The 26,781-nt window shown below is 41.2% G+C and overlaps 1 protein-coding gene and 1 long non-coding RNA gene across 5 annotated transcripts in view; both read right to left on the bottom strand.

Moving 5' to 3' along the window:
* The window catches only part of ARHGEF7 (Rho guanine nucleotide exchange factor 7), an 84,496-nt gene extending 80,889 nt beyond the window's left edge, over positions 1-3,607 (bottom strand). Inside the window, exon 1 of one of the 4 annotated variants that reach the window (XM_083610607.1) lies at positions 2,934-3,607. In XM_083610607.1, the coding sequence (XP_083466733.1) occupies positions 2,934-3,098 (165 nt within the window). In that variant the 5' untranslated portion in view covers positions 3,099-3,607. The remainder of the gene's footprint in view (positions 1-2,933) is intronic. The other 3 variants (XM_083610608.1, XM_083610606.1, XM_083610609.1) reach the window with 3 other exon arrangements.
* Positions 3,608-20,012: 16,405 nt separating this feature from the next.
* LOC310761378 lies at positions 20,013-26,436 on the bottom strand. Its single transcript, XR_014547447.1, has 2 exons — positions 25,878-26,436; positions 20,013-20,312 (listed from the first exon to the last, which is right to left on the bottom strand). It is a non-coding gene; the product is annotated as an uncharacterized lncRNA (long non-coding RNA).
* Positions 26,437-26,781: the final 345 nt, after the last annotated feature.

Raw genomic sequence — 26,781 nt, 5'->3', positions numbered from 1 at the left:
GATTCTCCCATGGGCCAATCAGGTTGCGGATTCACTTCCACCTGGAGCTGGATTGGGTGGCTCCTGCGGACCAATCATACTGCTGCATTGTTCTAGGACGAATCAGACTGCTGCATTCTGAATCCTATTGTTCTAGGACCAATCAGACTGCTGCTTTTTGGATCCTATTCAACTCAGTACATAACAGCCTCATTCACCTTGCTGTTAAGATGAGGTGTGTACACATAACAGCCACTGTACATGCGCAGACGACAGCTTCCTCAATAGGTTGCAAGGCTGGAGAAATCAAACAGGTTCGCACGCATCGGGTGAAGACACCCCTGTCTCCGCCCCAATGTTCGCAGCAATGGGCAATTCGCAGCAATGGGCAAATGCAACTTGATACGCAGCATGGAGAAAACGACATTGCTGTGTTTTAAGCCTAGAAGTGGGTGAAAGGGAGACTGGAATCTGCTGGTAGATCTCTAGGTAATTTGAAGCAGATGAGCAAGGAAAGCTGGCTTCCTTTAAAAAAAAAAAAAAACCCAGGACAACCACAAAAGTACTTGTCACCCCCAAATTATACTGCTAAGACTGCTCAGGGAGAAGGGGCAATGAGGAGTGGCTTTTTTGTGTGTGGAAGGGGAGTTCCAATACTCAGCCATTTCTTGGGGTCAAAATTATTTCATTCTAAGTGTATGTCTTTTGCACCTGGGCTCCACTTGATGGATCTTGCGAGGTTCTAATACCAAAAAATATATATAAAAAAATCAAAGGTGATTTTGCCAACTTGGTCTAAGTCACACTGCCCACCGGACAAGATTTGCTTAAAGCTATAGTTTTGGATTACCCAGTAGCAAGCCCTGGGCTGCCAATTTCTCCAAGGTTAGAAGAAAGGAAAGTGGGAATTCAAATTCCACATGCTCTGCAAATGCAGCTGAGAGTCGCAGCTCCAGCGCTAACAACCACTACACCCTCTAGAGGCCACCACTGTACAAATAATATTCCGAATGCACAAACCTAAGTAGAATAGTGCCAAAACTTAAGGCAAAAATACTACAGCCAGAGCAATATTGTTTTTCTTGTTGCGTTCACGCAGGTCCGTGCATTATGATGATGCATCTGTAACCAGCGAAAAAGCTGAACTTTCCCTTTCTCCCTCTACCCACACATAAACTAGACAACTAGTATGAACACGAAACTTAGCCAATATGTAGGTCAAAGTTCACATTAATTTACAAGGGTGGAGTGGGATCAGCAAACAGGCACCGATTTTCCCAAGTTTGGAAACGTCTACAGTCAAAACTATACCCAGAGATAAGAAAATACAATAAGCCAATCTGAATACATTGTTTATAGACACTGAAATAAAACAGCCGGTCTTTTTTTTGCCTGCAAAATACCCGGGGGGGGGGCTTTCTCTGGCTTTGAATCAATGTTTGAAAAAGACAAGTACCATATTCTATTTTTTTAAACACACAACAGAAATTTTTAAGGTGCTTCGTTTTCAGCTAAAATGCTGTTTCATCTACCGAGGGTCAAGCAGTAAGACACTAAACTTAAGACTTCAAAATAACACAATAAATCACCAGCGCTCCTTCGAAAACTAGGTCAGCATACTGCAATGTGAGCAAGCAGAGATATCTCTTAGTATAAGGGGAATTTTTAAGTAATAGCAACAGTAGTGCTGTAGTAGTTTGAATTATGTGATCTGCACCTCGCCCATGCTAGAACTCCAAGTCTAATGCAAGACTTCATGCAAGATTGCCTGTCTTCTTTCTATCTCTCTAATCAGTCATATTTTGTGAAATTTTTATGTTCCATTGCAAGACTGTAGCCTGAGAGTATGTCCTTTCTGTCACGCCCATTCTCCCATCCAGCAGGCCCAAAATGGGCCTTTGGATCTGTGAAGGCCTCAGCAGATCCTTAGCATCCATGCAAAATTATAAACTGCACCAATCCATAAATTCCAGAGCGGATTGTTAATTTCAGCTGTAACCTTCTGCCTGTGTGCCTATCAGACCACAGCTGCTATAGTAATATTACTTCTCAGTAAGAACAATGAGTAACAGGGCTTGTGCAAAAAAGGAGAAGCACGCTTTTAGTTTATATTGCAAATGTCTTAAATAAAAAAAAGGAAAACAGATTTTCTCTTATACATTATCTAATTTTTTGAAAAACGTTTTATTCTTCCCATGGTAAATCACTGTGGGTCTTGCAGGAAGATTTGAAACGTTTTACCCTTAAATTTTCGTTCAGGCAAGATCTGCAAACGTTCGACGATTCCTGCCCCTTTAAGAGGAAATCGAAAAGTACAGCAGCTTAGCCCTGCTCCAAACTCTGCTCCTATATTTACCCCACTCCCCACCCATTTCCCACCCCCTTCCTCTTTGACAATGGCGCCTTTCGTTTGCTAGATGGGATGTCCGCGCCGTCGGCTGAAGGAAGGCAACTGCATTCCCCTGGAAAAGGCCGCACGCTTCCTGCGTTTGCGAGGGTGGGGAGACTCCTTCGGACAAAGGAAAAGCGCTTAGATGCGATCGGCTCACTTCCTTGCATGTACAGATCGACTGGGATGGAAGGAGCCTCTTCGGGTTGCGCCCATGCGCGCTGTGCGCGCCTCTTTTATCTGGCAAGGGCGGCGGAGCCTCTGGCTACCTGGGTGACTGTTGCGCCCTGTGCCAAAGAGGATCGGAAAAGCAGCCTGGGCCGCTGCATTATTCAGCACCGGGCATTTTTATTTGTCTGCTGCACTCGTGGGTTATCAGATCCGCTGTGCACGCAAGGAAAGGGCAGCATGGTGTGCTGCATGCGCTGTGCGAGCACTCTGGTGGTGAAACCCAAGTATAAAATCCGCTTGTCTTACCCGTGTGATGGGGGGGGGGGGGAAGGAGGGCGGTGGAGGGAGAAGAGGAGGCTTAAAGGGGAAATATAGGGACATAAATGCCACTTACTTTATCGATGGTCCCCGGCAGCAGGCGATCCAGCAGCCTGCACAGCACCACCCCGTCTTTCAGGGACGCCTGCAAAAATCCCTCCGGATCCGAGATGCTCTTTTTGGGCGATTCCAGCACCCCCAGAGTAATCAGCCATGTAACGGTTTGCTCAGCTGAATTCATGGCTGCTGCTCTTGCCAAGAGGCGGTTTTTAATCCCAGCGAAGAGCCAGCGCGAGAAAGCAATTGCGACGAAGGAGGACTGGATCTGATGGATTTTTTTTCCAGTGATATCAGTGCTCTCCTCCTCCCTTAATTTTCCCCCAACCACCCCACCCTCCCCCTTCTTCCCCGCTTTATTTTTGCTTGTGGTTTCACATGGAGGCTGCCGAGTCTGGAATCGCTGCTTCTGCCGCCGCCGCCACTGCTCCCCCCTCCTCCTTCCCCATGTAGTTGCAGATGATGACGATTCGCTTTACGAAATCCAGTAGGTCCAGTTTCTCCCTCCCGTGCGTTTTGGCAGATTGTCAAATGCCTTTTCATTATATACACATGAACCTGCAGTGTCTCCTCCTTTTTCCTCTCTGCCTCCCCCCCTCCCTCCTTCGCCTGCTGCCTCTCCATGACATCATTGAAGCGGGAGGAGGGGGAGAAGAAGAGACGGGCCCCCTCTCGGCAAACAGACCTTGCACAAATTCAGCACCCCTCCGCGCCTGGACGTTTTGCATGAAAGGCACATGGGTGGCGCGCGCGCGCAGACACGCGCTCCGCTTCCCGTTAGAAATTCAATAGGCAAACCGCTTGCAGATTTATTATTTTTTTAGACGGCGCTCCAAAGCCTGTCCCTGTTGCAAATGCAGACGTTCTATCCAGCGTGAAACCTGCACGGGTAAGAAAAGCATTCACACGCGCGCATGATTGCACGCCAGTGCTCTGAGACATGCGATCCCTGTCTTTTTGGCTTTTGTGCCCCTATGCGTACCACGCACACAATAGATGTAGATAAAATTGCAGGCGTACATAATTATTCTGAAGAGCAATATCTGGATCATAATTCTAAACTCCCTGTGAGAAATACCGTCTCCTGTATGCGAAGGGCTTTTTTTTTTTTTAATCCAGTTGAAAATCCTATGCATGCCTACTCAGAAGTAAGCGCTGCTTAGTTGAATGGGACTTACTCCCAGGAAAGTGGTTATTACCAGAGCTCCTCCTTTAAATGTGTAGTCCAAAACGGTTGCAACAGGATCTCTCAGATTAGGCTTTAAAAAACTGAATCACTTGACAAAGAAGAGGACAAGCCAGCAACCGGGGGACGATAAGATGCTACTGCAGCTGCCAAGGCTTCTTTTACGCGCGCGCGCTACAAATGCGTGCCAAAGTGCGCAACGACAGGGAGGGCAGGTGAGGAGACTTAAGCCGGGCAGCTTCCGGTCTGGGTTGGGGGGAGATGCCGTTCTGACACTGATGGAGGGGCGGGGCTTTGCACTTCTCCAGGAACAGCTTCGGATGTCTGTAAAATACCGAATTAGAAGAGCAACGCGCTGCCCTTTCGGGCGTTTGAATGAAGAGTCGCAGCGTTGCGCGCCCCCCGGCGGAGGGTCGGTTTGTTCACACCAAAGGATGAGATCATCAAATCAAAATAGCAGGACTACGTTAACGGTTTTATGGTGCAATGAATTAAAAGGGAGGGATTTTTTCTTTTCTTGGTGACAAGGGAATGCAGACTCTTAACAGCCAAAAGGAATATTTATCTGGGTCACAGATCTAGGAATAGAAGTTATTGAAAATAGGATGCGATGGCTCAAAAAAAAAGCGGGAGAGACTAAAAAATCCTCATTGCATATTTTTAATATGGGTCACGGATTCTTAAATCTGCCACAAATAATCTCTCTCACCTAACAGCATTTGGATCATATTGTTCAAGGCTAAAAAATACATTAGAAAAGCAAATGGCTGGTTAAAATTAATAAAAATGTGGACATTTCCCTTTATTCAAATGAGGCACTCCTTTTATATGTGTGGTGGAGTTCAGGGGGGAAACCCTTCTAGTAAAGACCTTGATTAGCTATTTTGAAACCAGAATATGTTTTTTCTTTGCATTTAGCTTCTGTGGCAATGTAACCCAAGATGACTGCATTTCTATTTGCTTCACCTGCTGATTAGTCATAGCTGTTGGATAAATTAGACTGTACCATACACTTTTCACAAGTTCTTTTGTATGCTGTTATAAGAAGCTATATTCTTTCTTTGCCCACCACCCTTTTTCTGTTGCATTTTGGCATTCTGCCAGCAATGCTTTTAGCAAGACACAAGTTTGGCAAGAAGTGGGGGAAATGTGAAGCTATGGCAACCCAGGACCCTTCACCTATCTTTGTGCCAGATGTGGGGAACCACTGACTCCAGATGTTGCTGGACTACAACTCCCATCAGCCCCTGAAAGCATGGTCAATGGCCAGGGATGAAGGGAAGACCAAAGATTGCCAAACCTGCTTAATACCAAAAGGTTGTTAAAAGGTGACAAGGTCTCCCCCCCCCCAATTAAAAACTGGTGTATCTAATACTGAAATCTTTAATAGAGGCACTCTTCTCCTTCAACTGTTCATTCAAGATGTCCACTGCAACAAATTACGTTAATTTAAGAACTGGTGCCTGAGCTTGTTTTCCCCCTCCTTTTTTCCTTTCGTGTCATGTCTTTCAGACATGGATGGTATTGTTATTTTTTGTGTGTGCGTACTCTGATTTTTATGTGTACCTGTCAAATGGTTTTAATAGGCACAGAAAAACATGGCATATAACATGATCCTGAGAAAGAATGTGAAAAAGTAGAGAGATGCATATGATAAGGAGTAACCCTGGGGCAAAGAGATAATAGTTTTATGCAGGGTTTGTTAATCTTCTTTTTTAAAAGAAGCAGGGAATTGGCTTTGTGCATTTGTTTTTTCTGTGTTCATATTTTTATATAATGTACAATGCTATGTTGCTGGAAATTGCCTTGGATGAAGTGGCACATATTCTGTTACAGCATAGTTGCACCAATTTTAACTATTTGAACTACTTGTGGCCCATAACCACTGAGGCATTGATATAAAAGATTCTGTCTGTATCTTCTGTTCCTTTGCTGACACCGTTTGACTTTGAAATGCCGGTTAATCTTTGGAAATAGGGATTACCAGCCTACTGAAGTTAAATTAGTTGTGCTGTTGCCTGAAATAAGTCTGCTGTAGTGCCAAATGTTGGCATCATTATTATCATTATCTATAAAGTACATACAATTTACTAAGTGCTATATAAAGATGGGGGGCGGGGGAGAGAGAGAGAAAGAGAGAATCCCTGCCTGCAGGTTTACAAATGCAGTAGACACAACAAGAACAACACGGATGGGGAAGAGGAAAATAAGCAAACTCAGATGGCGCTTCCTAATTACACATAGCAGTTCTTATACTGACCATATAGGAGGAGAAAAGTTCAGGGATGAAAGGAGCCAAATTCCGGTTTATTCCAGCTGAGCTGGTGGAGTGGGTTCTGCTTATAGGTACCGAAAGAATAAAATGCCATGTACCGGTATCTAGCAGATTATATTGCACAAAGCCTAGTTCCCCTGATTAGCTTGCCTAGGAACATTAATTTTAGCAACATTCTTTCGCCAAGCACTGATAAAAGCCCATACACGATGACTGAAGTCCAGCTCAACCTAGGCACCATTTTTAAAGTGAAAAAAATGCAAAATATAATGTGTGACATCTCCTTCAGCATTGACAGACTGCAATATCATTTTCTATCTATAAATATAATTTATAAAACAATTCCCTTTTTGAATTTCACTCACCAACTTGAGTTCAGCACCTGTTTTACCGCAGTGGGGTGTGGGAGGAAAAATACAAAATACACTGAATACAATATCTGCGACTAGGCCTTTCAGATGCTGGTGCTGCCTTATTAACTAGTCACTGTAACCATTTTGCTTTCAGGTAATCATCTTTTTGCATTAGATTGCTCTCTAAATTCCCCCTCCCTTTAGATGTATATACTGCATGCTTGCCTGTTCAAATTTACACTCCCTGTGTGGACTGTAGTCCACAAATGTTTATGCCATACTCAAATTTGTTAGTTTTTAACATGTTCCAAAACACTGTTGGTTTTGCTAAAACAGACTAAGACAGTTACCCTTCTCAGGAGCTTGTGCTCTGTTAACATTTACATTGGTACCTCGGGTTAAGAACTTAATTCATTCTTAACCTGAAGTACCACTTTAACTAATGGGGCCTCCTGCTGCCACCGCACCGCAATTTCTGTTCTCATCCTGAAGCAAAGTTCTTAACCTGGGGTACTATTTCTGGGTTAGCGGAGTCTGTAACTTGAAGCATCTGTAACCTGAAGCATCTGTAACCCGAGGTACCACTGTATTTTTGTTTACTATGTTGCCTTTTATTTATTTTCTACTTTAATTAAAGAAGGACAATATTTTCTTTGCATCCATTTTCCACACTATGCATGCAGATTATTGTGTCCCTGTTTGCACAATTATGAAACTGGGCCCAGTGAGTGACAGTCTAGATCTGCCATTGAGGCTTTCACTTCATTGCCCAACATAATTGCACACAGATGCCTAATTGCTACTTAGCTTGAGTGTACCTGTGTACAATATCACAGTAAAGAGTCAGCAATACTCCGTAACTTAATTAAATTAAGCAGCCTGTGCACAAGTATGCTTGTGATCAAGCACATCACCTTCAAGTATTGAGACTTATATTCTAATCGGGAACACTTCTTGTGAAGTTTATGCATTCTCTTTACGTTTGTCTGAATTCATGCATCTTCTGTATAGTATGTGATTCAGCTTCATCACAAGGTAATAAACTGATACATATATATGTCTCCAGTTCAAGCACTTTGTACACTGATTGAGCAGGCACTTAAATCAACCGCTTGGCAGACACTGCTGCTGAATAATGACGGCACTTATCTCCCAACAGAATTCTAACCATGTTGACTGAGGCACACCTGATACTTCCAGGTAGGTAAGCACAAGGGATGCCCCAAAATCTTATTTCCTTCCACTCATAGGCAAAGACATACCAAGAATCTGATCATCCCCACCAATCCACAGTCAAGATTCATATGGGATCCAATTGATCTGCCTCTCAAGGCCTACGAGATCAAAAGTTCATCGAGGACTGGGGAAAAATTAGTTGAATACTGGGAATGTATAAGTGATAATGGAATAACGCTAGTGGCATTTAGAGAAGCTCTGTAATAGCATAAGAAATATTGTAAAAAGGCAAAATAGAAGCGGGGGGTAGGTATAAAGGCAATAGCAAAATTTGGAAATGTGTAATTAAAGAAGTTAGAATTTGGATGATTGGCAGAGAAGCCGAAGGAAGTCAAAAACGGAAAATTTAATAGAAATTGTAATGTGGTATGAATGTATGGAAAATTAATAAAATATAATTAAAAAAAAATAAGATCTGCCTCTCAAGGCCATACCCAAGTCCTGTTCATCTTGCTCGTGCAATACCAAGGATTCGGGACTGCTTTTGTGCTAAGATATAGGAATATGCAGTGACTTTGCTGCATGTGCTGATGTCTTTCACTTCAGTTTTCCAAAGCCTAGGTACGGTAATTGTAAGGTTGCCAGCAGGTGGTGTGCTAAGAGCTCAAGTGTGCCCATTGTTCCTTTCAGGAACAATGAAAAAATGGGTTGGTGAGAGTGGAATGGCTCTTCCTTTTGTCTCCTTGTGATGTGCCAAGTCTTAGATGTGATGGATTGCTATTCCTGTTTCCTTCCCCTCATCACTGCTCTCCAATGTCCAGTTTTATGTTCTTACTGGTATGATTGATGAGGCCATTCACTGAGGAAGCATAACAGAAACGTACGAAATCTGTCATGGAAAAGGATGAGCAAAAATAGATCTATGCAGTGCCATAATGAACTAGCCAGTGTTAGAACCTGAGATATGAAAGCTAGGAGCTAAATGGCCGCTTAAACCTAGGTTATGGGTGCAACAACAGAATGTCTAGGCACACTTTTTTATAACAAGAATACAAAGCTGAAAATGAATGAACTGCAGCTAAAATATTTTGTTCATTTTTCACATGGTCTAGTCCTTCCCCTGCCCACCCCCCTAATATTCTTAAGACGGTCTCCTCCCCAGTCTTCAGAGAGTAGCTGGAAGTGGGGAAGAAGAAGAAGAGTTTGGATTTGATATCCCACTTTATCACTACCTGAAGGAGTCTCAAAGCCGCTAACATTCTTCTTTCCCTTCCTCCCCCACAGCAAACACTCTGTGAGGTGAGTGGGGCTGAGAGACTTCAAAGAAGTGTGACTACCTCAAGGTCACCCAGCAGCTGCATGTGGAGGAGCAGAGACGCAAACCTGGTTCCCCAGATTACGAGTCTCCCACTCTTAACCACTATACCAGAGGCAGAAAAAGGTCCTTTCTTTCCACTCTGCAGTTTTAATCTGAAATCTTAGGTGCAGTACTGCGCCAAGAGCTCAGAAACTGCTCATGCTAATGAAATTCCCCATCGCAGCTCCTTTCTGTTCCTCCTACACTGCATCATTTCATTCTGTGTTAAATGTATATTCAAGTACTGGTCTACCAATAGGTCTGTGGGTGAACGTGGACAAACATCAGCAAATGTGCACATTTAGTTTAAGAGAATGTGCACATATTAACAGTGTTCATGAGCAACGCTGGAGAGTGGCAGACATTTTATAAACTGGCTAGGTGAAATGCATATGGTCTGTTTGAATTTCATACATTGAAAGCGCAATATGTATGACTTCTCCACATGAAGACTCGGGTCCAAATTAGCATTTAGCCCAATGAGGTTAACAGAATTCAAACTATAAATGCATCAAGCTTCCTTACATAACAGCAATTTATCATAATCTACCTGGTTATATTTCGGTGAATAGATTTCATCGGCAACTAGGAACTTTAAATCCTTATAATCATCAGAATAAAGTTCTGGATGCACTATTGGTTAAGTGTTCCACTGATTACTCTCATAACTATAATGATTTCCAGTTAAATTATGCAACAGTAAATGGGTTAAATGCTATTTGAAGTCACATTATCTGGTGTGTATTTTGGGTGACAGTCACCTGCAGAAGACACTATAAAAAGCATTAAGTCTGTAGGACTCACACCTGCCTATAATTTTGGGTGCTTGCAGTGGTATTAGCCCCCTGGAAACAATTGCTTGGAATGGCTTTTTACCATTAAACTCCCTTTTCTCTAATGTAGAATAAATTAATTATAATTTTGTTTGTTTTTTGTTTAATAACTTCTTTTCCAAAGTTCTCCCAGTTGTAGAAAAAGTAATCAGGGTCTTGAAACATTTTTGAGGTGGTGAGTTTTTTGTTGACAAGTTCATACCTCCCCCTTAGCCAAATAATGGCATTGGTAGTAAGAATGTTTGCTAATTCCTCATGGGGAATGTTTTTGGAGGTTACATCTGAGGAACAGGACCTTATCCAGAAGCGTGTCTGCTGTCAGCTGAGCATTCTTTAATACAATAATAATTATTTTTGTGCTGCATGGTTCTTTGCAAGCCTCTCTGAAATTTACACTTTGCAACGACAGTGATATTTTGCCTACTTTATTGTAAACATATTCTCATTAATATATACAATATAATATATAGTATAAAACTGGCAAACTTTTAAGAATGGGTGTTACTTTGTTTCCCTCCTTTCACCATTGCTATCACAGTTCTGTGGCCTTCAGCACTTTTTACGACTGTTCTATAGAAGTGTGCTCTTGCATGTGATTTTGTATTCTAACCTTAGTACTATTACTCTCCATACTGTCCTCAGGATCCATTAAATTATAGGGATACAGAAGCCCAGCAACACTGCCAGCATCTGTAAAGGATTTAAAACATCTGGACAAAATGGACTGAAGACCATATTCTCTTGATTTAAAATGCACTCACACACACACAATTAGCATACTTAGAATTCTCAGCAGTTGTAAACTGAAGAGTATTTTCTGTAATGTACACTCTTAATTGAAGCCATTCCATTCGCACAGGATGTACTCAACGGAAATTAACCCAATCCCCCTCCCTCAGGCAGTCTGTCATACTCCCAAAATACTCCAGGATGTGCTTGTCAACAAAACTGTGGGCCTACATTATTTACTGGGAACAGAGAGGCTGGCACTTCTTTGCCTTGCTGAATGATCAGACATTACTTGATATACAATGCTGATAATTAAGCAATAACCTCTTCATTTTTCTTTCAAGGTTCTTCCCTGTTGTTTAGGCTTTCAAGCATATATACCTGATTACTAGAAAAGGGCAGGAGGGAACAAAACTGGGGGGGGGGATAAGCCCTGAAATGAAATTACACAGAAAAATTAAAACAGGCAAAAACTGTTCTCACATAGAATTGTAGCATTGGAAGGGACCATGAGGGTCATCTAGTCCAACACCCTGCAATGCAGGAATCTTTTGCCCAATGTGGGGCTCAAACCCCCAACCCTGAGATTAAGAGTCTCGTGTTCTACCAACTGAGCTATCCGCAGTGTAGCAGGAAAATCATAATAGACCAAAACTGCTCTCACATGTGAATAAGCATTCATAAGAATTATGTATATGGTGTCCAGTGCAATCCTAATCACGCTTACACAAAAGTAATTCTCACTGGGTTCAATGGGACTTACTCTCTAATAATTTTGTTTAGGGTGGCAGCCTTAAGCTGGTAGGGACACATCAATGAATGCTCCCAGGGACATTGGTTCAAATAACCTTGGGGGTGGGGGATATGTTATACATAGCCCATACTGAGATACTGACTGAAAAAGTCTGGGGCAGGATGCTCCCAACGTTCTAATAAAGAGAAGCCAGAACCACACCAGGGCCACAAATCTGATTGGCATCATCATCCAGGAACTTATCAAGGGACTAAGGGTGCGTATGCAGCAGCTGGGAAGGGAACAGAGGGAGCTGGCCATGGGCTAAGGTGAGTGGGTGGGTTGGTGAGTCCATGGCATGCTGGCCAAGCACGTATGCCTGAGGGCGTGGGCATCAGAATGGAGGAGCCGCCTCCCTGGCACCAGGTATATTGCAACTGGTTACGCCTAAAGGCAATGTCATCATCATTATGAGGGTTAGCTGCTGTGAAAATTTCAAGCCAGAGATGTCTACTGCATGTCAGTGCCAGGGTGCTGTGAGCACATTCCTAATGCACTGATGGCTACCATGCAGCTCATCAAGCATGCCATGGCAAACACCTCCTGATCATGTTATCACCTCAAACAGCCCCAGAGCATGCCAGGCCATAGCAGAACAGAAGGTCACCTGGAGCAGCATAATGCATCTGATGCCACAGCCTCCTTCCTTACTTCTCAGTCTTCCTCTTTCTAGACCGGCCATCTAGTAGTTAGGGAACCTTGGTGGCTACCCCTGCAGAGGGAGAGAGAGAGAGAAGGTATATGCAAGATATTTGATTTTTATTCAATAAACACATTCTTTATCTTTCCCTCCATGCAAGTTACAAGGCTTTGTTATGGTGGGCTTTACACACAACCTTCCACCAATTGCATGTTTCACCTGTGTATATAGTGTGTCCAGATATCCCCCATGGAGGTGGCATATCTGTCAGCGCAGGAGACCCTAAGCCAAAGCCTCTCAGCCCACAGTCTTCAGTACAGCAGAAGGAGAGTTGGGAAGCATGGTATTTCCATCAGGTTGGCTGTGAGACCAGCCCCATCTGGTCTTCCCTTCTTCGACTATCACCTAGTAGCAGCCATTCCATCAATTTATAGCACAGAGAGACAAAGACAGAGGTCTGAAGCAGGGTTGTGCTTTTTCATGGAGTCCCTCTCTCAGTGGTCACTGGGCAACAGCCATTTCATCAGCTGAGGGAGAGATGGGGTGGAAAAATATAGCTCCATTAAGCTCCTCCTCTCCCTGAACTGTGTTTCCATTCCTGGTCATTATAAGAACCTGAAAATCCAGCAAACTATTAAGAACTGGTGTGTGCATTCCTTTGTTTCCCTTCTTTCACCATTTCTCCTTTTTCCATTACAGCTTTTTAAATTGTAAGCCTGCCCAAGGCAACAACTGTCTAATTTTCATCGCTTGTGTTTTAACTGTTCTGGAAGGCTTTTGAGCTGAAGAGCAGGGCAAAGTAAAAGATAAATAAAAAGCATTATATAAACAACATTTCAGAATGAATATGGCAATGAGTAAGGTTGTTTATCTTTTAGCTCTGCAATCTGTTATAGTTTTAGCTTGCTTTTATTTTGAATAGTTTTTTATATAAGCAATGTAACACAGGACCGTACAAAGTATCTCAGAAAAGCTCCATGGCTTAAACTGTCAACTGAAAATGATGACAGTCGTATACAAAAAAAAGGGGGGGCATAATGGCTGCACTGAATCTGAGTCATATGTCTAACAGTTAATTTAAAAATGAGAGCAGACAAAAAGTAAGGTTGACAACAATGGGTACCTGAATGAAGAGGAAGAATACCCATACCAATTTGAGCTGGGCAACTAGAACAAGGAAGAGCCAGAGGAGAAAGAGAAGATGTGAATAATGTTGCACCTGACTTGAGCCACAGATTATATTTACGGCTATCAAAGCAGAGGACGCACAACAGCCATGCCTGCAACTTGTTGTTCACCAAGCTAAATGCAGCCATCAGCTAAACATGCTTGATAGGAACACAATAAGCCTCTATTATAGCCGCCTGTCTGGCTTGGAAAAAAGCAGGGAGAAGTACGTCAAGATATTGGCTTGCTGCATTGGCTTGTTTGAGCTGGAGGGTCACAAACTGTACAAGCCTGCCCATGCTGAATCATAGTCTGGAACTTCAGTCCCCTCTCACTCATATGACATGCTTTTCTATTATTTCCCTATACTTGTCAAAACGCTTCTGAAATTTCCTTTTTGAATGTGTATTTTAAAATCTTCTTAAGTTCATTATATATTTTTTCCCAGAAGTCTTTCACTTTCCTACATTCCCACCACATATGGTGGAAAGAACCCTCCCTATCTTTACACTTCCAACACCTATTGCTTGTCTTGTACATTTTTGCTAATTTTGTAGGTGTCATATACCATCTGAAGAACATTTTAATAACGTTTTCTTTTAATTGCATGCATGCGGTGAAATTTAGACCCTCTTTCCATAGCTTTTCCCAATCCTCAAATTGTATATTGTGACCCACATCTCTGGCCCAGTGTATCATTACCGACTTTACCTCTTCATCTTTTAAGTTCCATTCTAGCAACAACTTATACATTTTGGATAAGATTTTTCCATCATTATCTATAATTTCCCTCTGAAATTTGGAATCCTTATCTGCATACCCATGTTCTTTACACTCTTTTCTAAACATTTCATTAATTTGAAAGTAATGCAGCCAATCATATACATGTTCTTTAACCTTCTCAAATGGTTTCATTTTCCATTTTCCTCCTTCCATAAATAATAATTGATTGCACGTTATCCACTTGCCTCTCATATTTGATTTCTTTACTGTCATAACTTCCAGGGGAGATAACCAGTGTGGGATTCTAGGTTCTAATAGGTTTTTATACCTCTCCCATATTTGAATTAAAGGGCCTCGGAAGATGTGGTTCTCAAATCCTTTGTGCACTTTCCTTTTTCTGTACCATAGATAAGCGTGCCATCCGAATCTGTTGTCGAACCCCTCTAAATCAAGGAGTTCATTATTTTCTAATTTAATCCACTCTTTCAACCAACAAAGGCATGACGCCTCATGCCAATAGGAGCCTTTTGATCACGGTGTGGAAGGTGGAATTATCCTCCCGCTTAGAGCCAATTCAGTACAGCGGTACACACGCTTACCTGTGGGGAACACATAAAGTATGACAGGCACCACAGACAGTCATGGTTTCTCAGTATACTTGGTGTCCACCACATGCTTCTTAAAAAAGAAGACATGTCTCCCTTCACAGTTTGTGTGTTTCCCACAAAGAACATTGGTGTAAACCCCCAAAGCATGCCTGCCACACTGAAGTGTTAGTTGGTCCTTAGGTTATTGTAACACTTCTGAAGTACAGTATTACTGATTTACTCTCAATATTTACCCCCCCTTTCTGTTAAAAATAAAATTGTTAAGTTAAGATACCTATTATCTTCTCCCGGGTTTCCTTACCAGTTCTGGGAATATTTTAATGAGATCCTATCTGTGATCAGCCAGCCTTTGGCTATGACGTTTAACACAGAGCGTTGGATACCTATGTGCCTGATCAGCAGTGCCGGATTTACGTATAAGCTAAACAAGCTATAGCTTAGGGCATCACTCTCTTGGGCCCTCAAAATTTTATCACTATTAATAGACTTCTTAATTGTATTTCAGTTCAACAATTACTTTGATAAAATGCATATTTTGTTATGTGCAAATGGCTTTAGATACCTATTAGGTCCATAAATTACCATATAGCATATATTCAACACAAAAAACAGTGACAATTTGTTGTTGACAAAGGACAGCTGGACATGTAACGGGCCCCATTACCTTCAGTAGCTTAGGGCCTCATCAAACCTAAATCTGGCCCTGCTGCTCAGTATGCCACCAAGGTGCTAACTACTGATTGGCAACTTCAAGGCTCCTTTTTCATGGAAAAAATTTGTTCAGGTGAACAATGGGTGAATAGTTCCAGTTCCTTGTCTTAGGCTGTGTACATGCTGTACCTTTAAAGCACATTATTTCCCTCAAAGTATTCTGGGCACTCTAGTTTGTTAAGGCTTGTTGGGAATTGTAAATGAGTAAACTAAGGGCTGGCCCACCCATGAGGCAAGATGAGGTGAATGCCTCAGGTAGCAGAATCAGCAGGGGTAGCAGATCCCGACATAATTATTAATTCCCTCCCTTGTTTCTGATGTAGATCTTCATTCACCCCTTTCTGTGGTTCACCTCGGGTGCCCAACTGTCTTGTGCCATCTCTGAGGAAACTAGAGTGCCCAGAATAATGTGAAGGAAATAATGTGCTTCAAATGTATGGTGTGTACACAGCTTTATGTACATGAACTTGATAAATCCAGCCAGGTACCAAGAAACCGCTTGGCTCCTTTCTAGACATTTAATGTTCATTTCTAGATATATGCTCTAAGATACGCAGCATGTCCATAGATGGTATCTTGGCTTCCTGTACCCTCTGACCATCTGTCCAGAAGTATCACACCCACTTATTTATTAGTCAAAACATTAGTCAAAATGCCAGGCAAAGGAGAGGTGGGGTGTGTCTGCCAGTCTCTGTGAGCAACATGGCTTATTTGGGAGGGGGGGATTCTGTCTCAAATCTAAGACTATTTTCCAATTATAAATTTAATTTTACTTGCTGAGGAAAACCCATGACCTTTGTCTGACTAACACATGAAGATGGCTTAACATTCAAAAGCAAGTAGAAATATTGGTCCAATGCAGGCACTCTGTTTATAAGCTATCTCATTCATGGCACACAGCAATATGCAAGGGTAAGATGAATCACAAAAGACTGACTAGCTGACCCACAAGGCAACAGCTGAAGTGACATAAGAGAAGGATTATTAACAGAATCACCCCCTCTAATAGTGAACTCAGATGTTGAGTGCGGACAGCTATGTAGCCAAAAGAAGAGTCAATGACAAACCAAAATTAAGTTATCAGCAAGCTCAAGGAACCCCAAGGACTGCAGGAATACAAAATAACAGCAACAATGGATAAACTTGAGGACCACACAAACACCCTCTGGTATTTCAACGACCCCAGAAAGCTGAGTGTCATTTGGGGAAGCATAATTTTTCCACACAGGTTGGAAAATTAGGGAGAGGGACAAAATACTGGAGGAGAGCCTGGCTAGAACTCTGAAAAGAGTGTATCCCTGTTAAAAGGGGCAGATACACAGCAGCTTTTCGTTCCAAGCCCCATTTGCAATATATAATGCTTTTTCCAGATGTGGCAGAGGACTGAGTCATTCAGAGCTCCCTGGTTTCATAAGCTACAAAGGAATCAACTTAATTATCACATCAGATTAATCATTGCAATGCACTTTTCAGCAGACAAAATACATTACAATGCCCTGAATCGTTAACAAAAAGACAAGAAACCACTGTGCTTCAGTATTCCAAATATTTATTTTGGCACGACAATGAGACCTTTTTAACCTAGCTATATCCTTTGCTGGGCCTCAAGGAAACACTAACAGCAAGTAGCAAGAAGAAATCAGTTCAAGAGGTCCAGAAAGGCAGGGAAAATGAAAAGGGATGTTTGGGAAACACTGTGAAGCAGTAGACATATTAATTATTCTAACAACACAATAAGATCCTTTTCCTAGCTCCCCCCTAAGCAGTACTGCAATAAAACTTACTAAATTAGACTTCAGGGCTCACAGTTATATTCAGAAAGAGAGCCAGAAGTGAAGTCAATTGGCAAAAGGAGAGTGCAGAGGCAGAATAAATTGGATAACTATTCTACAATAAACAAACATAATACAAGCATTAAAACTTTTAAAGTCACGTCTAGTGAATAGTTCCATTCTGTAATGAAAGGGCAAACTACAATACTGAATTACAAAAAGAAATGCTATGGTTACATACGCTTCAGGTTACAGACTCCGCTAACCCAGAAATAATGCTTCAGGTTAAGAACTTTGCTTCAGGAAGAGAACAGAAATTGTGCTCCGGTGGCGCGGTGGCAGCAGGAGGCCCCATTAGCTAAAGTGGTGCTTCAGGTTAAGAACAGTTTCAGGTTAAGAACAGACCTCCGAAACGAATTAAGTACTTAACCCGAGGTACCACTGTATATGCATTTAACACTGAAGAATAAGAACCTGGTCAGTGTCCTTGACCCCATGACTGAGTTTAGGTTTCCAGCACCCTGCAGAATTCTTGAGGTCAAAGACTGTAAGCAGACCAACATTCAGATTTCTCCTGAATTGAAAGGGGATTAATAATACTACAGATTAACATTTGAACACCTACTCGTAATAAACCCTGTCCCACATTGCCACCTGTGAAAAGTGTGCTTAATACTATGCCCACATACAGCCAGCAATGGGTCCACCCACTGCCTGCCAATACCAAGTTGTATCTGCTCAGCAGCAGTGATTCAGCTAAGGCTGGACCTTGAGGCTGAGTTCATAAACATGACTGGCTAACCCACCCACCCCTGCCACATGACCATTAAGTCTAGGGTCTAAAATTACTTAGATGCTCCACTGGTCAACACTATTTTATTATTAGCCCAACAGAATTCTGGCATGAGCCTTAAGAGCTGTGCTGGATCAGATCAAAGGCTCATCCAGTCCAATACTCTGCTCCCAGTGGCCAACCAGTTGCTTCTAGGAAGCTGTGCTGGATCAGGTCAAAGGCTCATCAGGTCAAAGCCTCATCCAGTCCAGTACTCTGTTCCCAGTGGCCAACCAGTTGCTTCTAGGAAGCTGTGCTGGATCAGGTCAAAGGCTCATCAGGTCAAAGGCTCATCCAGTCCAGTACTCTGTTCCCAGTGACCAACCAGTTGCTTCTAGGAAGCCCACAAGTCAAATGTGAGCACAACAGTACTCTTCCACTCATCCTCCCTGCCGTGCCCAGAAGCTGGTATTCAAGGGCATATGATCCTCTGATGCTGGAGGTAGTATAAGCCCACTGGTAGCGATTGATCACCACATTCTGTGTGAATCTGTCTAATCCCATTTTAAAACTACTTTTAACGGTAGCCACCACCACATCTTGCAGTAGCAAATTCCAAGTTTTAAAAATGTGCTGTATGAAGATGTTTGCCTTGAACCTCCCACCATTCAGCTTCATTGAGTGACCTCAGGTAATAGTATTATGTGAGAGGCCTATCCATTTTCTACACACCGTACATATAATTCTATATCAAGCTTCCTCAACCTCGGCCCTCCATATGTTTTTGAGACTACAATTCTCATCATCCCTGACCACTGGTCCTGCTAGCTAGGGATCATGGGAGTTGTAGGCCAAAAACATCTGGAGGGCCGAGGCTGAGGAAGCCCTGTTCCATATCATATCACTTCCCCCTTGTTTGCCTTTTCTTCTTCCTAAGCTAAAAAGCTGCAAATGCTACATGCCAGTCAACCTTTCCTCACAGACCTCTAGTAATTTCCCCACACCTTCTTGCTTCTCCAGCTATCAACTGGACAAAAAGCTACAACTCTTCAGGCCAAGCTTGTAAGTGAAATGACTGGTCATAACCAGTTGGGCCGGTCTGCATGCACATCTCTGGAAGATCCAGAGATGGGTAGATAAAAATCAAGCCCTTCTAAGAAGAAGAAAAACATCTGAGGATGTTGAATATTTTCTTTAAACTAAATGTTTTAGTCACTTCACTTCAAAAATAATATTGTATAGCTAGAAAGGGTTGGGAAAAGGCTAATCAAGGGGATGGAGCCACTTCCCTATAAGGAAAAGTTACAATATTTGGGGCTTTTTGTTTAGAAAAAAAAGGCAGGAAAGAGGAGACACAATGGAGGCACATACAATTACAATTTTTGTAAACCACTTTGAGGTTTTTGTACAATCAGTGCATATATTTTATGAAATTAATAAAAATAATAAATATTCATGGTGTGCAAAAAGTGGATAAATAAAAAGTTTTCTTTCTCTCTTTTAACTCTAGAGTTCAATGGACATCGGATGAAACTGAATGGCGAAAGATTAAAGGCATGTAAGAGATTCCCATTTGCTTGGAAATTAGTATCTTCTCTTCACATTTTATGGTGTGTAGCACTACAGACACCAATGTGCACATATGAAATATGCCTATATTGCTGCATAAGTAAATCGTTTGTCTTCTAAGTTGTTTTATTCTGCTATAGTATATGGACTAACACAATACATGCTATTCCAATTCTGAATCATGTGTCACTGGGACAAAGGCTGATAAACTGTTATTTGCTATATTTCTACACTAGAAAAGCCCAGGATTCTGCCAACACCTGGAACTCCTAACTCACCATGTTTTAGTTTATGAACTTGCTGAAGTTGCTTAATGGCTGAGTCACATACAAGCACTTTTCACGTGTTCCAAACTAGACTCAGCACTGACCCCAGGATCCCTTGCTGTTGTGCTGTACAAAGGGTTGGGGCTAGTTTTTCTTCTTCTTTTTCCCCTCCTCCTCCTCCTCCTCTATCTCTCTCTCATTTAAACAAGTGTTAATTTATAAGCAAGACTAAACATTTAAGCCAATCCAGCTTTTGGAATTTCCCAATGGAAAATTGCAGTCTTTGAGGTCAGTGTAATCTTAGCACTAGGACTATCAGTCACTTGAAACTTTTCCATTATAGAGGAACAGTAACTTCTACAAGCTTGCCAGCTGAACCAATTTTATCTGGAGTGTTTTGATGGAAGGACCCAGCTGGTGAAACCATGAGAATCTTGGCTTTCCCCCAAGCAGATGCAGACTTTAAGACTTGTGCACACATAAAAACAAGACACATTGTAAAATCCCAGAATGAGCTGAACAATTTTTAATATTAAGTACCAATTTAATTGTTCGGTTGGAGGGTTTTAGGCTAAGCAGCAATTAGAACATTAGATTTTTTTATACTCTATGTGTGATTTTAAAAATACTTAAGACAGCATTGGCCCTGCATTTATTGAACAGCAGCCCTCCATGTTCCATAGAAATAAGCTGCATTTATAAATGAAAAATCTTTCAAAAGCAGCTTGTGATTTGGCATGGGGCTCTGCTGTTCTACGGGGAGAAAGGTTTTCTGAAATCTCACTAGCATACCCCAGCTCTTTCACTGAACCTAAAGTAGCTCTTTTGATTCTAGCCATTCTGTTATGATTAGGGCTCTCATCCTGTGAGCTCATAACATTTACAGAAATGAGGCCAAGGTAGGGTTGCTGTACTTTATGAATAGCCTCCTTATGTGAACACTTGCTTTACTCCTACTCCACCTATTCTGCAAATATTTTGAGGGGGTAAAAGAAACGACAAGAGTCACCAACGGGAGAACAAAGACATAACATGCATGGATATGGGGCAATAGCAGAAAATAATGGCTGCAATTTAGTTTTTCAACCTATGATGTGATAGCAGAAAGGGGAAAAGAAACACTAAGAAGTAGATATAGTCCCTTCTGCTGTCCATGTGAATCATTCCTAAGGACAGGATTTTGGAAACAGTTGGAAATCTGCCTGGATGCTTCCAGATAGAGAGTTCATAGTGCTACCATTGTTCTTCTGCTGTAAGCTAAAAGCAGAATGGCAAGCAGCCATTATCCATGCTTCTGGACTCATATTACACTGTTTGGTGTGTGCACCCACTATATTACATACCTATGGTGGGCATGGCATAGCTGTGTGAGCAGTGTTGTCCTCTTCCCCACCCCTCAACCATACTTCTGACATTTTGAAGCATGTGCTTCTCAGAACCATTTTAGCACCATTTTTGTGTGCATGCACCTGGATTTGTGTCTATAGAGTGCCTACACTACAGGTCAAGATGACTGCAGCTCATCTTACTTTCAAGTAAGCATGGTTACACAACCGGGCTCTAATTCCTGTAGATTTCACCTGAGGGTGCCAGATTTCTAATGTAGCCAATTCCACAACTGGATCTAGAACAACACAATTTCCTCTGCTTGTTAGATGTACTATCTACTACAACACAATTCTGGGTTGTATTCAACCAAATCTTACTCAGAGTGTTGTTGTTGTTTAGTCGTTTAGTCGTGTCCGACTCTTCGTGACCCCATGGACCAGAGCACGCCAGGCACTTCTGTCTACCACTGCCTCCTGCAGTTTGGTCAGACTCATGTTTGTAGCTTCGAAGACACTATCCAACCATCTCGTCCTCTGTCGTCCCCTTCTTCTTGTGCCCTCCATCTTTCCCAACATCAGGGTCTTTTCCAGGGAGTCTTCTCTTCTCATGAGGTGGCCAAAGTATTGGAGCCTCAGCTTCACGATCTGTCCTTCCAGTGAGCACTCAGGGCTGATTTCCTTAAGAATGGATAGGTTTGATCTTCTTGCAGTCCATGGGACTCTCAAGAGTCTCCTCCAGCACCATAATTCAAAAGCATCAATTCTTCGACGATCAGCCTTCTTTATGGTCCAGCTCTCACTTCCATACATCACTACTGGGAAAACCATAGCTTTTACTATACAGACCTTTGTTGGCAAGGTGATGTCTCTACTTTTTAAGATGCTGTCTAGGTTGGTTACTCAGAGTAGACCTACTGAAATGAATAAACATAAGTTACTCATGTCAGTTAAGTTTGATGGGTTTATCCGACTAGGACTAGTGTTGAGTACCACTTTTTCTTTTTTTTTTTACATAGTGTCTACAGCACAGGGCTGACAGATGCCTGCCTTCCAGGATTATAGGTGGAACCTACACAGATTTTCTAAGAAAGCAAGTAGATGGCTAGAGGATTGTAACTTTACAGGATTACAGACAAAATTTACATGTCTGTACTTGGAAGCAAGCACTGCTGTTTACAGTGTGATCAACTAATTAAATAGCTTAAATTGAAATGTGTGGGTTGAGGAAATCTCATTCCAGGAAACAATTAATTGGTTGATCAAGAGAAAGGATTTGTGGTGCATGACATGAAATGGCTCCAAAACCAGAAAAGCATAGCAAGCAGTAGAGAAAGAGGGAACATACCTAACGTGTAATTACCTTATCCAAGGACAACCCCTTCCATTGTTTCACCATTATCTGTAAAGAGCTGGCAATATTTACCTCCTTAACAGATTTTGAACGGTAAGAAAAAATATAGAGGAAGCATAGACTCATAGAACTGTAGAGTTGGAAGGGACCATGAGGATCATCTCTAATCCAACCCCCTGCAATAAAGGAATTATTTTGCCCAATGTGGGGCTCGAACCCCAAACCTGAAATCAAGAGTCTCAGTTATATGAAAACATAGGACGATAACAGTTACAATGGAAATAGAATGGAAACAATGGAAACAGTTACAATGGAAACAGTTACAAAGGAAATCTAATAAAATTGCATTAAGGAGGCATAGCAATTGTACATTAGAAGCCTCATCTGGAAGCATTCCAAGCTTGCAAGTATGAAGCACGTCCTCCAAAAGTATTTTTGATGGTTCCCATAATCTGTTTTCAGTGCTTAGTCAAAAACATATGAAAAACTACATAAGAAGTTCTTACAATATCCGAGAAGTGCCTTTACTCTTTAAGAATGTGGAAAAACTTTATTTAGCAGCTCACAAACCTAGGATGAGATTTCTCAGTCTTAGGTATGATAACTCAAAAGTTAAATTCTATGTTTACTCAGAAATAAATATGCATAGGCAAACTGAGAAGTCTAAGATTGCAGTTATACATATTTATTCCTAAAACCCAAAGGATTCAATAGAACTTACTGCTGAATAATCATACTTAGGACTGTACTGGTAGTCAATTATTTAGTGTTTAAATACCTAGTTAATTGATTAGTAGTTAATCACCTAAGCTTTGTCACAGATCAAAGTGGCTTTCTCCAGTGGGGATTTTCCGAGTGTTCTGAAGATGGGTCAGCCTGTGTTCAAAGTGCTTCATGTACAGTACTTTATTTCAGTAATCCTTCCAGCAGTTCTACAAGGTCGCTATTAATATCCTCATATTGCAGACTGGGGGAAGGGGTGGGGTTGAGAAAATAATGATTTGTTTACAATACTGCACCAGCTGTTTCCCATTCCAATTAAATGTAACTTTTGCTTTCTTTTCTTTTTTTTTATAAAATATTTATTGAAATTTTACAAAAACATAGATTTACAAAATACAAAAAACATACAAAAATACATAAAAAAGAAAAAAGAAAAATAAGAATACAAAGTACGAAAAATGAATAGATACAAAAGAGTTAAAAACAAACCCATTTTTTGTAACTTTAAACTCATTAGCTTGTTTCCTTGACTTCCTCACACCTCCCCTTTTTGTATTCCCATTTAAATAATCATATCAGCAAATCCTTACCCTCTTTCGTTTATCTTAACTCTATATCTTAACATATTATAGCTCTATATTTTCATCCATTATCAACTCATTTTTGCATATTCTCATTAACTTTGTTGCTAGTGCCTCTTATTTTCAATCCAACACCATTTTTAACATTCATTAATTTTACAGTGTTTCTGAAGATAGTCTTTAAATTTCTTCCAATCTTCTTCCACCAACTCTTCTCCCAGGTCTCGGATTCTGCCAGTCATTTCCACTAATTCCATATAGTTCATCACCTTCATCTGCCACTCTTCCAGGGTGGGTAAATCTTGTGTCTTCCAATACTTTGCCGTGAGTATTCTTGCTGCTGTTGTTGCATACATGAAGAAAGTTCTATCCTTCTTTGGCACCAATTGGCCGACTATGCCCAGGAGAAAGGCCTCTGGTTTCTTCAGGAAGGTATTTAAATACCTTTTTCATTTCATTATAGATCATCTCCCAGAAAGCCTTAATCTTTGGGCACGTCCACCAAAGGTGAAAGAATGTACCTTCATTTTCTTTACATTTCCAACATTTGTTATCGGGCAAATGATATATTTTTGCAGGCTTGGCTGGTGTCATGTACAACCTGTATATCATTTTCATAATATTCTCTCTTAAGGCATTACATGCCGTAAATTTCATACCGGTAGTCCACAACTGTTCCCAGTCTGCAAACATAATGTTATGACCAATATCTTGTGCCCATTTAATCATAGCAGATTTAACCGTTTCATCCTGCGTATTCCATTTCAACAGCAAGTTATACATTCTTGAAAGTATCTTAGTTTTGGGATCTAACAATTCTGTTTCCAATTTTGATTTTTCCACCTGGAAGCCATTTTTTTTGTCCAAATTATAGGCCTCTCTTATTTGATAATAATGAAGCCAGTCTCGCACTTTATCTTTTAATTTCTCAAAACTCTGCAATTTCAATTTATCTCCTTCTTGTTCCAATATTTCCCAATATTTCGGCCATTTGGCCTCCATATTGAGCTTTTTCTGAGCCTTCGCTTCCATTGGTGACAACCACCTTGGGGTTTTATTTTCCAGTAAATCTTTGTATCTTATCCAGACATTGAACAATGCTTTCCTGACAATATGGTTTTTAAATGCTTTATGTGCTTTAACCTTGTCGTACCACAAATATGCATGCCACCCAAAAACATTGTTAAAACCTTCTAGGTCTAAAATGTCCGTGTTCTCAAGAAGCAGCCAGTCTTTCAACCAGCAGAATGCTGCTGATTCATAGTAAAGTTTAAGGTCTGGCAGGGCAAATCCGCCTCTTTCCTTTGCATCAGTTAATATTTTAAATTTTATTCTGGGCTTCTTGCCCTGCCAGACAAATCTAGAGATATCTCTCTGCCACTTCTTGAAACAGTCCATCTTGTCCAAAATTTGCAATGATTGAAATAAAAATAACATTTTTGGCAATACATTCATCTTTATAGCTGCAATTCGACCCAACAAGGAAAGCTTCAAATTTGACCATCTTTCTAAGTCTTTTTTCACTTCTGTCCAGCATTTCTCATAGTTATCTTTAAATAAGTTTAGATTCTTAGCAGTCATATTAACCCCCAAATATTTTACTTTCTTAGCTAATGTTAAACCAGTCTCCTTCTGAAACCTCTCTTTCTCAATCGGTGTTAAGTTTTTCTCAAGAACTTTAGTTTTTGACTTGTTCAGTTTAAATCCTGCCACATGACCAAATTCTTGAATCAGTTCTAATACTCTTTTCGTACTAGATTCTGGCTCCTGTAACGTCAAAACTAGGTCATCTGCAAAAGCTTTCAATTTGTATTGTTTGTAATTTTTGCTTTCTTAATAATGTGGTATCCTTTGACTCTGCAACTGCAAGTTGTTGTTTAAGAACAACTGTCTACCTTCTCCAGTTTCATCATTTAGAAGCAAGGCAATGAATCAATCAAGACTTCAATCTTAAGCAAATTTACGAGGGAGTATGTCCTAGTTAACTGTGACATACTTCTGAGAAAACATACATGATTTTCTGCCTTGTTAACTTTATAGATGCACTTACCTGGGAGAAAGAACCAATGAAGTTTGTAGGCATGCATTGGACTGGTATGTATAAATGCTGTGCAGCCAACCATTTGCATGTATACTCAGATATAAATCCTGATGTGTTCAGTGTGGACTTACTTTCAAGTAAACGTGCAGAGGGTTCTGATGATGCAGATTCTAGTCCAGGAAAGCTTATGCCACAATAAATTTATTATTGTTAACAGCCTCCTTCACTCTTCTGCCCCAATAGATCAGCACCGTGACTCCTCTGGAATTCCTAAGCAGCAATCTAAGCACACGAGGAAGAGCCAGGTACAGGCTCTGTACATGCTGCACACATATGAAAGGTTCCAGGTTCAACCCTGCCCATCTTCAAGGAGGGCTGAAGAGCTGCTGCCAGTCAGTGTAGAGTCTATACCAAGACAGGAGACTCCAACTAAACAGCAGGAAGATATTTCTGATGGTAAAGAGCTGTTTGACAGTGGAACAGTCTCCCTCGGGAGGTGGTGGACTTGGAGGTTTTTAAGGAGAGGTTGGATGGCCATCTGCCATGTATGATCTAGTAGAGATTCCTGCATTGACCCACCTGGGAAGAATGGCAGATGAAGGTGATGGACTACATGGAACTGGCGGAAATGACTGGCAGAATCCGAGCCCAGGGAGAAGAGTCGGTGGAGGAAGATTGGAAGAAATTTAAAGACTATTTACAGAAACATTGTAAAATTAATGAATGTTAGAAGGATGTTGGAATGATGTTATGTGGTTTTAGCAGAAATGTTATAAAGGATTAGGAAAAAACTGACTGTTAATTGGTGAAAGGAGGGAAAGTAAAGTTACATTATATTAAGACAAATTACAGGACAAAAATTTGAAAAGATGGAAAGGATTTGCTGAAGCAGATAATTGAACTAGAATACAAA

This window comes from Podarcis filfolensis, assembly GCF_964270895.1.
Source record: "Podarcis filfolensis genome assembly, chromosome: 4".
NCBI classification, from domain to species: Eukaryota; Metazoa; Chordata; class Lepidosauria; order Squamata; family Lacertidae; genus Podarcis; species Podarcis filfolensis.
This window is presented reverse-complemented; position numbering and strand designations above follow the sequence as displayed.